Genomic DNA, 14,649 nt, shown 5'->3' on the forward strand with positions numbered 1-14,649 from the left:
GTCAATAATTTCATATGGGATTTATGGTATATACATGATCCAAAACTTGAGTTGTGTCATAGGTAGAATGTTAAATGTTATCTTCTTTATTACCAATACGTAACAAATTAGTTATTTCGTATCTGTTAGTACGCAGTTATTGCCTTGATTACTGGCAAATTTGTACCAAGGCAAACACTTTGAACCAATATGTGTTCATTATGCAATCAGAACCGCTGATATCAGCAAACACAACTGATCAACATCCTTCATATTCCTAGTCGGAAGTCAAATTAAACCCCGATGCTTGCCACATAGGGCTGAGTAATGAAACCTGTTCAGGGAAAATAAACTTGAATATCGTCTCTGAATACAATATTATACGTATAAATCGCTCACTCCTTTCAACAATCTCTTATGGCATATCAAATATCGTCAATTTTCAGTTGTGCATGTTTTCGGAATATCCAGAAAACGTACTATGTATATCCCAGTAAAAGTGGCATATTTTTAACTTAATATTTACCCGCTACAGGGCAGAAAGTGTTGTTTTTGCATTTTGAAGAAAAGGTTTTTTTTTAAATATACTAAATATTTTCATATGGAGAAAAAACCTTTAGGTTTTACCTAAAAAGATCTGATGCTCAGTAAAAAGTTCCATAAGTGGCTTGATATTTATTTTTAATACATTTTATTATTTTCTTAAACTTTAATAACGATCTCCTGATAAATTAAGTTTTTTTGATATTTGACGTTGTTGAAAGTAGTGAGCGAAATGTATATAATTATTTTATAAAAAAAAAACTCGTGATGGTTTGGTCATGTGGAACGAGTGAGTGAGACAAGAACGGTAAAACATATTTATGAGGCGAGTGTAGAATGTAGAAATTAAACTGAAAAAAACATATACTCGGAGTTGTTGCTTTATTATATAAAATGCTGTTCTATCAAATGCCTTATTTTTTAATGAAAGGTTTATTTCAATGATTATCAATCAATCTTGATAAAGAAGCGGTTAGCTTCGAAATGGGTAGACATTATAATTAATTTATAATAAAATATTAATAGTGATTTAAAACAAAGTTACATTTTAATTATAAAATGTAAAATCACGAAGTTAGTGCTTCAAATATAAATTTTAGTCTTATTTTTAGTTTCGACGTTCACTTTGTGGTAAGACATAATGAGATTGTAAATAAAAACATTTGTTTTTTACCACTTGAGTTATATAAGTGGTTAAAAGCAAATGTTTACATTTACCATTCTATCAAAAGTCAGTAAAAACTTATTTAAAAAAAAATAAACATTTGCAATAAACCACTTAATGAGTTTTATTTTTATTACACATGACTGGTTTCGAAAACTTACAGATGTTGTCATCTACAGGTGAAAATTTAAAAAAAAAAATTTGATTAGTTTTAATTTTCAACTGTAGATGAAAACATCTGTAATTTTTCGAAACTAGTCGTGTATAATAAAAATAAAACTCGTTATTGCAAGTGTTTTATACAAAAAAAAATCAAAATGTCATTCCACAAAGTAAATGCCGAATCAATAAATAAATAAAAACTTAAATCTAATAAAAAAGTATTAGTTTAGTTGAAAAAATATCCTAATAATAAAACGATTCTAATTATATGATTTAAAAAAATAACTAATACCTTTATGATTTCAGATAGAATATAGGCAAATCGGTAATTTACAACATTTTGAGTGTGTCCAAATACTTGTTCACAAAATCTGGATTATCTCCAATTACAGGAGTTATTTTCATATTATTTTTTGACATCTCATCAAAGATGAAGAAGAATATGGAAGTCTGGGTATTTACGGGGCTGACGACCGTGTGTAAAGTGATCACTTAAACCAGCCGATGACGGTCGTCAGCCCCGTAAATACCCAGACTTCCATATTCTTCTTCATCTTTGATGAGATGTCAAAAAAATAATACAAATCGGTAATGTTTATTTGGAGAAAATTATTAAATTCTCACATATCGCTCACTCCTTTCAACAACGTCAAATATAAAAAAACTTGATTTTTCAGGCGATCGATTTAAAAGTTTATTATTATAATAAAATGTATTAAAAATTAATATCAAGTCACTTGTTGAACTTTTTACTGTACAAAAGATCTTTTTAGGTAAAACCTGAAGGTTTTTTACTCAATTCGAAAAAAAATTGCGTATTAAAAAAAAATATTAAACAATACATTTTCTTCAAAATGCAAACACAATACTTTCTGCCCTGTAGCGGGTAAATATTAAGTCAAAAATATGCCTTTTTGCTGAGATTAAGTACATCTTCTGGGCATTCCGAAAACATGCACAGCAAAAATTGACGATTTTTGAAATATGACGTTGTTGAAAGGAGTGAGAGATATATCACAAAAAATAATATTTTACATGTGTAACTGGACATATATTCACAAATCAGTTGAATCTTTTTTGTTGTTAAATTATTTCAGACACTGAAAAAAAAATTCATTTATATTTCAGGTTACAATTCACCCCAAATTATCACTATTACTTTGATAAATATATAACACTTCATGTCTATGAATACCAGCAACACACGTGCACACGTGGTCTAACCTAAGTACGGTTAGAGCCGATAAATCAATATTACTTCCGCATTACAGCCAGCGCAACATTCACGAACGTATTCATGGACATAACCATCATCTTCACTATCTTCAATCTATCACTATTCATTCTGAAACCACATCCTTCATGGTATATTCAAGGGATTCAGTTAGGTAAATGTAAATGGATCAAGGTCTACCCGTTTCACCCTTCATAACGTTTAACCTTAAATTAATAGTAATACCCAGAATATATTTATAAAATACCCTTACACTGGAAATAATTTAAATAGATTCACAAGATAAATAAAAAACTAATTATTAATACCTCATCTACCTACCACTTTTTAAATATTTTATTTACAAGATAAACAAAGCTAAAGTAAAATTGTTGAAATTACTCAGTGCAGAAAACATGATGTGATAATTTAATTTGAAATACCTCATCTACTCACCATATTTTGCATATTTTATATTAAAAAAATGTATGCGTAACACACACATTTAATAAGTAATATATGTATTTTTAAAATGTCATATTAAAATGGAATTACACAAAATTTGTGAATTACAGAACTTATTTTTAGTTTCTCATCTACTCACCACTTTTTAAATATTTTTAATAGAAAATTTATGAAAAGCACAAGTTTATCAGTACAGAAAATGTATACATTTTAATGTATATATTTTAATGCCTCATATACTCACCACTTTTACATATAAAAAAAAGACTGAATCAGTAAAGGAAAAGTCCTTTTGAAATGTAAAATAATAACAACAAAAAATAATGCTACATCTACTTACCACGTTAAAACAAAAACAAATATAAAAGAAAAGCAAATCACAAACCAAATTACTAAAATTACTCAGTGTACAAAATGTTATACGAAAATGTAAATTACAAAACTCATTTTCGATGCCTCATCTACGCACTACTTTTAAATATTTTATATGAGACTTTTACATAGCTCAAACTAATTATTGAAATTATTCAGTGTCGAAAATGTTACATAAAAATTTTAATAAAAAAACTCTTTTCTATCCCTCATATACGGACCACTTTTTACATGTTGTATGTGATGGAAATGAAAATCACAAACTAAACTACTTGGAATGACTCGGCGAAGAAAATGTTATATTTATACAAATAACGTACATTTTAATATAGCAAATAAAAAAACGGGTAAGTGTAACATTAAAAAAAAATGCGATATAGAGATATTGAAAGTAAGATTTTGAAAAAGCTACACATATTCCTGCTTATTTTCGATTTTTTTAGTCAATGAATACGCTTTAAACTTTAGTTTGTAATGTGTATGTCAACTATAAATAAATATTTTCTTGAATGTTTTTCGCAAATACTTTGTGGCACATTTTATAAAGTTTATTAATAAATAAATTTAATTGAAAATAATTGAATATTTATTATAATTTTTTGAAATCCCAACACAGATGAAGATTTTATGAAAATGGAAGAATTTAGTGGACAAAGAAGTTATTAAGATAGTTTTCGACCTGCTGTCCTGTTATTGGCCAGTTCACATAATCACATTATGCTTATTTAAAAAAGATGCTATTTACCCTTATTTTTTTCCCTCATACGAATGAATTTTTCCCTGAATTTGTTTACGTGAATACCTTGAGTTTTTTCCTGTATTACAGAAAAAATTCAAGAAGGCAAATAATTCGAGTTTGGAAATCTCTCCCTTTTCTAGATGTCCTTAATATGTCAGAATCTGATGTTCCGAAATGGTATTTCGCAATGTAGATCTGGCACGTGGCTTAGTATTAATCTGAGAGATGACAAGACGCATTACGTGTGATTTGTTATTTCACCATTCACATTCCCTTTTGTCTATAATTATCATTCATATTTTGAACACATATTTGTTTATATTTAACTTATCCTACTTTTTAATAACATTTTTAGATGCATATAAAATGAAACTATTCATGTATTGAATATTATTGGACAACGCTTCTTTATATTATAAATTTGCTATACTAAGCGTTTGGCTATAGCTTAGTCTGGTTAAATTGAAAAAAAAATAGAAAACACATTTTAATATGTTTCCTACAAAAAAAACTTTTTATGATGCATAAAATTCTAAATAATTTTTGGTTTGATGTGTAATATTGGTAACACTTATTTATATAATACCATAAATTAGCTGTACCAGGCGTTGCTATGGCTCAGTCTGGTAAAATGAAAAATAAATAAAAAAAGAAAATACATTCTTCCAATATGTTTCTATCGTCATTGAATGTGAAGCATTAATGAAAATAGTACAAATCTTTGAAATAACAATTTGATCACAGGATAGGTGTCAAGAAAAATATTGTCCGCCATAAGCTATGTAAAGTTTTGAGTATGTTGCTGCTAAACCAACAAATGGTGCTTCCATTGCGGTTTATATATGCATATTTTACCTGATATAGATATAGGAAAAGCAGTTCTTATTATTCGAAAGCAGTTAAGTATCGAAAATTGAAAGTAATAAGATTTGGAACAAAAGGTCAATTAAATATTTTTTTCATTTTAAATTTGAACTAAACTTAGGATAAACCATTATTTATCAAAATATATTGTGACGCGTATTTCGATGCATGCCTCATTATTTTCAACCGTAGAAATAGTGGTATATACAAAGTAAAACGTAAATTACAAATGGATAGATATTTACAACATTTTGAGTGTGTCCAAATACTATATGGATAGATATTACCACAAAACGACTGTCGAATCAATAAGTTAAAATTATTTTTTTATCTATATGGAATTCAAATCCGTTTTAATTTGCTTTTTGTGATTGTTCTTGTAATGTAGACTTTGGAGGTTTACAAATCCTATCTTTATTGATTCCATTTTTATACCGATATCCAGTTGTTCAAACTACGGCTATAATCAAGCGAGGTTTAGCATCACAAAATCTCCATCTACTTATAGGCGGTTTATATTTAAACGCTTAAAGAATCTTAAATCTAGTAAACGTGACTCAAACATGACTATAGGGTTGTGAGTCACACTGCATTAGTCGATTTAGATGACTCATGTGAATCATTTCTGAAATAATGAAGCTTACAAATCTAAAGAAATAATAATTGAAATGCATATTTAGTGTAATACACTGATTGATTTAAAATTGAGGAATACCGAGGAAAACTTGGCAAGATCAAGTATTTCAAATACTTGAAAGTGGTAAGGTTAATAGTCGAAATAATCGACGGGTATGCGTGAGGAGATGTATTAATATGAAAGAAGTGAAGATTGTTTGCAAAGATAGATTGGTATCGCGTTCTATTCTCTCTCCCTACTTGAAATTAGTTAGCGATATATGTTAATGTTCTGTTAAATTTCTAAATAAATAAAAAATAAGTTAATTAACAGCATACCTATCAACATAGTCTTAAGCTTGAGAAATTTGTTTCTTGAATGAGATCTCTATCGTTGTTCTGTAGATATCTGGCTCTATTGACTAATAAGTTTGCCGACCGCTGGTAAGGGGATGTAAAAAATCTACTCTTTCCTAACCAAATGAACACAATTTTCTCCTGGATCGTATAAAAACGGGTACACATTTTGATCCCGGGACAAAGAGGGTTGGTTAAAAGGTCATATTGCAGAAGGGTCCTGCCATAAACATTGGATCAAAACTACCACCAGAGTAGCTAAGGAGCTTATTCGAACTCAGCAAAGGAGCCTTCAAATTAAATTAAATAATAAAAAAATAATACCCTTTGGTCCCTAACGCATTGTTTCAACACTGAAAAAAAAGATTTTTACATTCTAAACTTAAAAAATAACAATAACGCCACTTCGGCGAAGGGGTAGTCAAAGATAAAAGAACGCCACACCACTCTGTCTTCTCAATGATTATTTGCCTCCTCCACATTCATGTATCTCATCATACATACTCGCCCATAATTCCATCACACTCACCACTTTTAGGGTTTCAATTTACTAGATTGTGCCAAGTTTTCCACGGTTTTATTCTGCTCCTATTTCTAACTACATTAGCCCAATATTTTTTTACTGTTTTTTCCTTATTCAACTTATTTGTTTCCACATATCTATATCATCTCAACACATCTCTCATAATTTAAGCCATTATGCAAATTTGCACTTTTCTTTGAGATATCGTAAACTTTTAAGTATTTGACAAACTTCATCACGCCAAGTTTTCCTCGGTTTTCTTCTGTTTCTTTTTCCAACTACGTTTGCCTCATACATTTATGTTGCCATCCTTTCCTCACTAATTTTTTCACGTCCAAACAAACTCAACACACTTTTCTAAATTTTATAGATAAGGTTTATCTTTTTTCACTATTCGGAAATGAATCATTACATTTTGTAATGATACATTTCCGTTGAGCTGCACATAAGTCTAAGAAATCGTATTTTGACTGCATAAGATTGTTTTTATCCTTCTTCTGCTGACTCCGTGTTTTACTTTCATACATTGGAGTTGGTACCAGGACTTTAGGGTTGGTTTCAGGACGGAAACGTTATTTTACTGAAAGCGAGAAAAACCATAAAGCTCAATTTTCATTTATTAAGCAATCCCCCCTAGAAGGTTGCATCATCATGCTCGGTTTGGTAATTCCTCTTTCCGCGTATGCCTTGAGCCCATTACAAAGGGATGAATGTTTTGTGGCTCAGGTAGGATAAGTCCACCCCCGCGTACCCTTATCCCGAGTAAAGCAATAAGATATTTTCAACATAATTATTTTTTGAACTTTTCGTTACAAAGCCATTGCGAAATTACGAAAGTTGGGAAAATTGTTTTATATTTTAAAAACTAATTTACTAACTAACCATCACGCTGGTTCCACCCAGAGGTAGGCAGAGAGAATAGAACGCCACACCACTCTGTCTTTGCAAACATTCTTCGCCTCTTCCATGTTCATGCATCTCCTCATACGCACCCGCCGATTGTTACGACTCCTAACCTGACCACCTACAAGTATTTGGAGTACCTGATCATGCCATGTTTTTTTCGCTCTTCCTTTGCTTCTTTTCCCAATTATATTCGCCTTATAAATTTGTTTTACCGTTCTTTCCTCACTCATTCGTTCTACATGTCAAAACCATCTCAACACACCTTTCTTAATTTTATTGATAATGCTTATCTCAGCTTTGCATTCCTTCCATATTTCACTATTTGAACATCTATCATACATCGTTTTGTCGCACATTCTTTTGAGAGCACATTCTTTGATGTTTTAAAAATAGCAGATAAATCAAAGCGAAAAGATTCAGGTAAAATAAAATACGTATCTATTAGTATTTAATAGTGTTATAAAATAAGGTTACAACCTTAAAGGTCTTAGTTTAAAAAAGTCACTACAAAGCAAAATTGTTAGACATTTATTAAAATTACCTCAGTATCTGACGGTTTATTCAATATTCGTTCCATTTTAACTTGTAGCTTGGAGGATAAATCATATTTTTCAATTTGAAACAGATTTAATATTTATTTTAATAAAAAGTTTAAATCCACTGCTAAACACCAGTCTGGTGTAAAGGTTAAATGAAACGAGTTTTTTTTAACCGTAAAATGGTTTATTTAGCGCGTAAATTAAAAGAGTATTTTACTTTGTGTATGAAATTGATATTATTATGAAGTAATTTTTTTTGTCTTTTTACAATGTAAAAATTACTTCAAAATACATATGAGTTATATATATATATATATAATATATATATATATATATATATATATATATATATATATATATATATATATATATATATATATATATATATATATATATATAACTAACTAACTAACTAACCATCACGCCGCTTCCCCGCAGGGGTAGGCAGAGAGAATAGAGCGCCACACCACTCTGTCCTTGCAAACATTCTTCGCCTCTTCCACGTTCATGCATCTCCTCATACATACCCGCCGATTGTTACGACTCCTAACCTGACCACTTTCAAGTATTTGGCATACCTGATCGTGCCATGTTTTTCTCGGTCTTCCTCTGCTTCTTTTCCCGCTAACATTCGCCTCATAAATTTGTTTTACCGTTCTTTCCTCACTCATTCGTTCTACATGTCCAAACCATCTCAACACACCTTTCTTAATTTTATCGATAATGCTTATCTCAGCTTTGCATTCTTTCCTTATTTCACTATTCGCACATCTATCATACATCGTTTTGTTACACATTCTTCTGAGAGATCGCATTTCGACTGCATTCAGTCTACTTTCATCCTTCTTTTGCCAACTCCATGTTTCACTTCCATACATTAGAGTTGGAACCAGGACTCCGTTGTGCACTGCCAGTTTAGCTTCCGCTGATAGGTTTTTATTTGCTATAACTGATTTCAGTGCACCGTTCACTTTGTTCCCAGCATTCACTCTCCTTTCTATATCTTTATCAATCTTTCCATCCCTAGAAAACATACTACCCAAATACACGAAATCATCTACCTGTTCCAGAATCTCTCCGTTTACCAATATTTCACATTCAGATCTGCATTCTTCTCTTTCAAAAACCATAATCTTAGATTTGCTAACATTCATCAATAAGTCACTTTCCTTGCACACATTATACACTTTTGTCACCAACGCCTGCAGGTCTTCTCTGCTATCGGCAAGAAGAACAGCATCGTCAGCATACAAAAGGCAACAGACAGTCAAATTATTCATTCTGGCTCCAACATTTAAATCTTTCAGTTCTTTCATGCAATTATCCATGTATAGGTTAAACAGCCACGGTGACATTACACATCCCTGCTTAACACCTTTAGAGATGCTAAGCCAGGATGAAAATGAACCACTTACCCTTATGCATGCAGTGCTATCCTCGTACAAGGATGCTATGCCTTGGATAAGTTTACTGCTTACCCCATACTCAGATAACACCTTCCATAGCTTCGTTCTATCAACTCGGTCATACGCTTTCTGCAAATCCACAAAAGCACAGAAAAGCTTTTGGTTTTTGGACAAAAACTTTTCAGTAATGTTGCGCATATATATATATATATATATATATATATATATATATATATATATTATGACATATATATATATATATATATGTCATAAAATACCTAGGTACCTACCTATACATTTTATTAAGTACTTACATATAGTACCTACATAAAACAGATCTACTACCAGATGTCGCACTGAATAAAACAAAAGACATGAGATAGAAAAAATATAATATTCTGCACTGTCAGAATCAGATAGATAAATGGAAAAATATTATAAAGATAAATTAAGAATAAACTTTAAATATAAACTTTAATTACAAAGCAACACATTGTTTATTTTATTATTATACACCCACTTTACATATTATTTGCACCCAATTTACAAAAGAAAATTATTACCACGTTATAAATATATATATTTATATATATATATATATATATATATAAATATATATATATATATATATATATATATATATATATATATATATATATATATACATATATAATTATATACAAGCCTTTCTTCTAAAGACAAATAAATGCTTACGATATTTGAAGGGGTGATTACCATAGAAGTTCAAGCTTCAAATGGGTGAACTATATTATAATTCGTTGATCACCTCCATCCAAATCTTTGAGATTCAAGTGAAAAGTATACGGTGCCGAGTACTAACATATTAAAGACGGTGTAAATTAAACATAAAACAACTTCCAAAATTTAAGTCGTAAGTATTGAGTCAAAAATGAAATCTATAGAGATGTTGGAAGAATTTTTTTTATCAGTGAAAGGTATTTAAGAGGAAAGTATTAAAAATAGAAAGCCACTAATTCTATTTAAATTTCCTCCGCAGCAACAATTGTATATAACGTGTCGTAATATTTCCATTCACCAGCCTATGACAGGTCATTAGCCATTTATATACCCTTATATTAGATTCTCTTTCATTAACGTTTAGATATCAATTATGTTCCTTGTTTATTCGACACAAACAACATACACCCTTCAGATATTCGCATGATTCAAGCGTACTAAATATAATATTATATTGTATTGGACGTCGAATACCCTCGTCATATTGTTTTCTTGCGAATCCAAAAACAATACCTCATGCTTGTCGTTCCGTTTCCAGGTCCGACTTCCTGAACGTGCGCGGGTTTGACGAGGATATAGTTGGCTGGGGGGGAGAGGATGTGATGCTGTACCGGAAGTATGTCCGGTCACACATGAAGGTTGTTCGCGCCACTGATCCGGGCATCTTCCACATCTGGCATCCGAAGGTTGGTTTGGGTTTTATTCATTTTTGTTTTTGTGCCATTTCGATTCTATTTACGATAAAGCTCATATATTGAACCAAAACTATATTTTACCAGAATGAATGTAATAACAACATTTTATTATTCCTGATGCTTTATTACCAGTTTATCGGGACTTTTTTGTCAATTTTTTTTACATTTATAATAATGAAGAATTCTATAGATTTGCTAGTCATACGAGTATACGAGTATATGTATTATAATTATATTTTGTAATTGATTAACTTTTTCCAGTTTGAAAATATTTTTTTTAATATAAGTTAAACACTTGCGTAGGACCAGTTTTAAGTTTATTTAATGTAAACACAACTAGTATTTTTACAATTTAAGATACGAATAATATTAAAGTGGTCTTTTACAAAATAATTTTTATTGTAAATTTTTATCATCATCCTTAACCAAATTAATAAATTACCTTAAATAAAATATGTTTATTTTTAATTGTTTTATTGTATAATTTTCAAGTATTGTGTAAAATATATTTTTATTCTTTGCGTGAACATGTTATTTTTTATTCTTAATATTCTTTATTTACGACTTTTTATTCTTGCAAATAATACTGGTATGTTTAGTTTATTTTTTAAATACCAACATAAATAATGCAATCAATATAACGAATGCAGATTTACTTCAACCTGAAACCTTGTAATTTTAATTTTTCAGGTTTATTTTATAAAAAAAGAGTATTGTTTCATTTTGATCTTTAAAATTTAGATTGCTGAAAATGAAAATGGAATACAATTGTATATTAAACGTCCAAATGTGCTAACCACAACACAATAATGGTAGACTTTCTACATATTTTGGACTAGATCACTACAAATTTCCTAGTTTTCGTTCTTAAAGTGTTTCAATATAATTTAAAATACATGAAACATGATCTAAGTTTTATTGTTTCATCATTGTTCGCCGAAGTAATTGAATAGGAGATATTGCACATTAAACAAGCAATCTAAATTTATACATTTTACCAGTATTCCAGATTCCTTTGAGATTTCCGATCTATTAGTTTGCCACGAGAAAGGAAGCTTTCACGTTCACAGTTCAAAATGAAATTCAATATTCAATAATCTTAAATCACAAAGATATTAAAAATCCTTCCTTGCATTATGTAGATGGTAGAGAAATGGCGCTGGAAACTGAAGTGCATAATAGAAAAGTCCGGGTAAAAGATGGCACCATCTCTTTAACATAAATGCAGCTATTAGGTTTATATTTATGGAAATATTTTAAAAGGTAAAGAGTGATTTTTAGCATGGCATTACTGTTTTTTTTCACAAAAGTTTCCCATTTCATTTGAATACAAATATAAAAGACGTGTTCAATCAAGTATGAGCATTACTACATTATTAGTCATCGTAACATATTTGGGGCGTTCAGATGGCATAGCATTTTTATTATTTAACAATTTCCTTTATTTTCTATCAGAATTGAATTTTCATTAAAAAAAGACATAGAAAATTACTTGCATTATCTCAATTTTTTACGGGTCGTGGAGCAAATACCTCTTCCGTGAATACCGTTCCGTTTTTTTCGTGAATACCTCTTCCGTTTTAAAATCAGACAAAACTCTTCTTGTGAATGTGATGAGAACTTTTCACAAGATATTCCTCATTTTGAGTGGGTATTTCCTATTTTTGAAAAAGAAAGATTTTAATTGGAAATAGAATGTGTAAAAGAAAGCATTTAGTTGGCAAAAAATTATAAGACAATAATAGGACTTAAAGATCTATCGGATTTAGTGGTGTCTTATTTAGAAAATATCACAATTAAGACAAATAAGTGAGCTACATATGTGACAAATCTTGATTGAAATGAGATATTGAATTCATTGTATCTTTTGTATTGTTTTTAGAGATCAACCTTATTCATTTTATTATTGTTTATTATGAAGCATTAAATTGTTTTAGTTTTTAAGATATATAAACAAAAAAAACAAAAACTAACTTCCCCGCAGGGGTAGGCAGAGAGAATAGAACGCCACACCACTCTATCTTTGCAAACATTCTTCGCCTCTTCCACGTTCATGCATCTCCTCGTACATACCCGCCGATCGTTACGACTCCTAACCTGACCACTTTCAAGTATTTGGCATACCTGATCGTGCCATGTTTTTCTCGGTCTTCCTCTGCTCCTATTTCCACTTACATTCGCCTCATAAATTTGTTTTACCGTTCATTCCTCACTCATTCGTTCTACATGTCCAAACCATCTAAACACAAAAACTAAATATGCTATAAATCATTGCACATAAAAGGCAGAGAGAATTTTCTATAAAAACTAATATATTTTTAAAAATAGGTTAGAAGAAAGAAAAAGAATGATAAATATGTATTATATCAACTCAATTTCATTAACCTAGGTATGCTCCGGAGGAAGCGGAAGCCAGAAGCTCTCCGCCGAGCAGTACCGGGCCTGCATCAGGTCACGGGCGCTGAACGAGGCCTCCCACGCCCAGCTGGGCTTCCTGGCCTTCCGGGAGGACATCGCTGCCCACGGCAACCAGGTCCGCACGCAGGCCGAGGCGCGCCGCAAGGGCCACGCCGCCGCGCCGGCCACCTGATCGGACCTGCAGCCGCACAGCAGCGACTTCTGGAAGATCGAGTTCTAAATCAAACAAATAACAGATCAAATGAATGAATTTGAATTGTTGAATTTCCAACGTGAATTGAGGGTATGAAATTCGTAAAACAAACATTACTCTCATTTTTTTAAAGAGAAATATTTGTGTTTTTATTATTTACAAAAATGTTTCAATTTCATACTATTCCTGTGAGCCTTAGCGGCTTATTATTAGAAAAAGGTATCAAATTGTTGTAGAGTGTGTTCGAACCGAGAAACTCTGATTAAGAGTCCGTGACACTAACCACGGGACCACGAACCGACATTTTGGTGTCGTCAAATCCTTTCAACAAGGATTTGAACTTCATACTATTTCTTGATGTTTCAAGAGAGTATGAAAATAAAAATGTTCCTAGTAAACGAAAAATTGTGCGAAGGAAAAAACGCAAATCGGACTCGTCGGAGCGTAAAACTCCAAGATCTAATTCATTTTGAAAGCTTCTCACAAATGGTTTTTAAAATAAACCCTTGAAATAATTTACTGCGAAAAAGGAAAGAACACCCCCTTATTCTCGTTCTTTTGAGATCTTGAAAAGTTTGCTACTCAACTTTAGTTTTATTTATTAATAAGTCAATCCAAAATTAAACTATTGTAAATGATGATCTCAAATACAATATTTTTTCTTGCATGTTTTTCGCAGATACTTGGTGGCACATATTATAAACTTTATAAAATAAAACAACTTTGCATAACCTAACTATGAATATTTCAATGTTTTAGAATTAGTACATAAACCCTGATGATGACGAGGTCCTTTTCGAAACCGGTTGGAAAAAGTGTACCAATAAAAAGTGGTTAAAACAAAGTTGTTTTATTTTATAAAAACAATATTTTTTATTTATTTTCTAAACTGACGTGTTTTTGTTTGAAATGGTATGGCGGGTGAATGAATTTTGTTATCAAATTATATGTGGAGTAACAGTGTACGAAACCTTTTACGTTCGTATTTATGTTGTATAAACGAGTATATGTATGTATTAAAATATAAAATATTTTATTAAAGCTGCCACATATATAAATATATATTGCTGTATACAGGCAGATGCATTTAAAAAAATCAAATCAAGGTATTTCTTTTGTCATTTTTGTTTTAAATATGGAGAACAAGATATAGGTAAACCTTTCAAGTCTGTCAAACTGTAACAAAAAAAATAAAGTTCATGCCAAAATAATTTTATATTGCGACTGTGAAATGTTA

At 30.7% G+C, this 14,649-nt stretch overlaps 1 protein-coding gene across 1 annotated transcript in view; it reads left to right on the forward strand.

Moving 5' to 3' along the window:
• LOC148303808 (chondroitin sulfate N-acetylgalactosaminyltransferase 1-like) overlaps positions 1–14,152 on the forward strand; it is a 153,777-nt gene extending 139,625 nt beyond the window's left edge. The window contains exons 7-8 of the mRNA XM_088269343.1: positions 10,645–10,792; positions 13,191–14,152. Coding sequence (XP_088125469.1) covers positions 10,645–10,792; positions 13,191–13,391 — 349 coding nt within the window. The 3' untranslated portion in view covers positions 13,392–14,152. The remainder of the gene's footprint in view (positions 1–10,644; positions 10,793–13,190) is intronic.
• Positions 14,153–14,649: the final 497 nt, after the last annotated feature.

The sequence above is a fragment of the Brachycentrus maculatus genome, unplaced genomic scaffold, assembly GCF_059751285.1.
Source record: "Brachycentrus maculatus isolate JH-2025_06_01 unplaced genomic scaffold, ASM5975128v1 h1tg000345l, whole genome shotgun sequence".
Classification (NCBI taxonomy): Eukaryota; Metazoa; Arthropoda; class Insecta; order Trichoptera; family Brachycentridae; genus Brachycentrus; species Brachycentrus maculatus.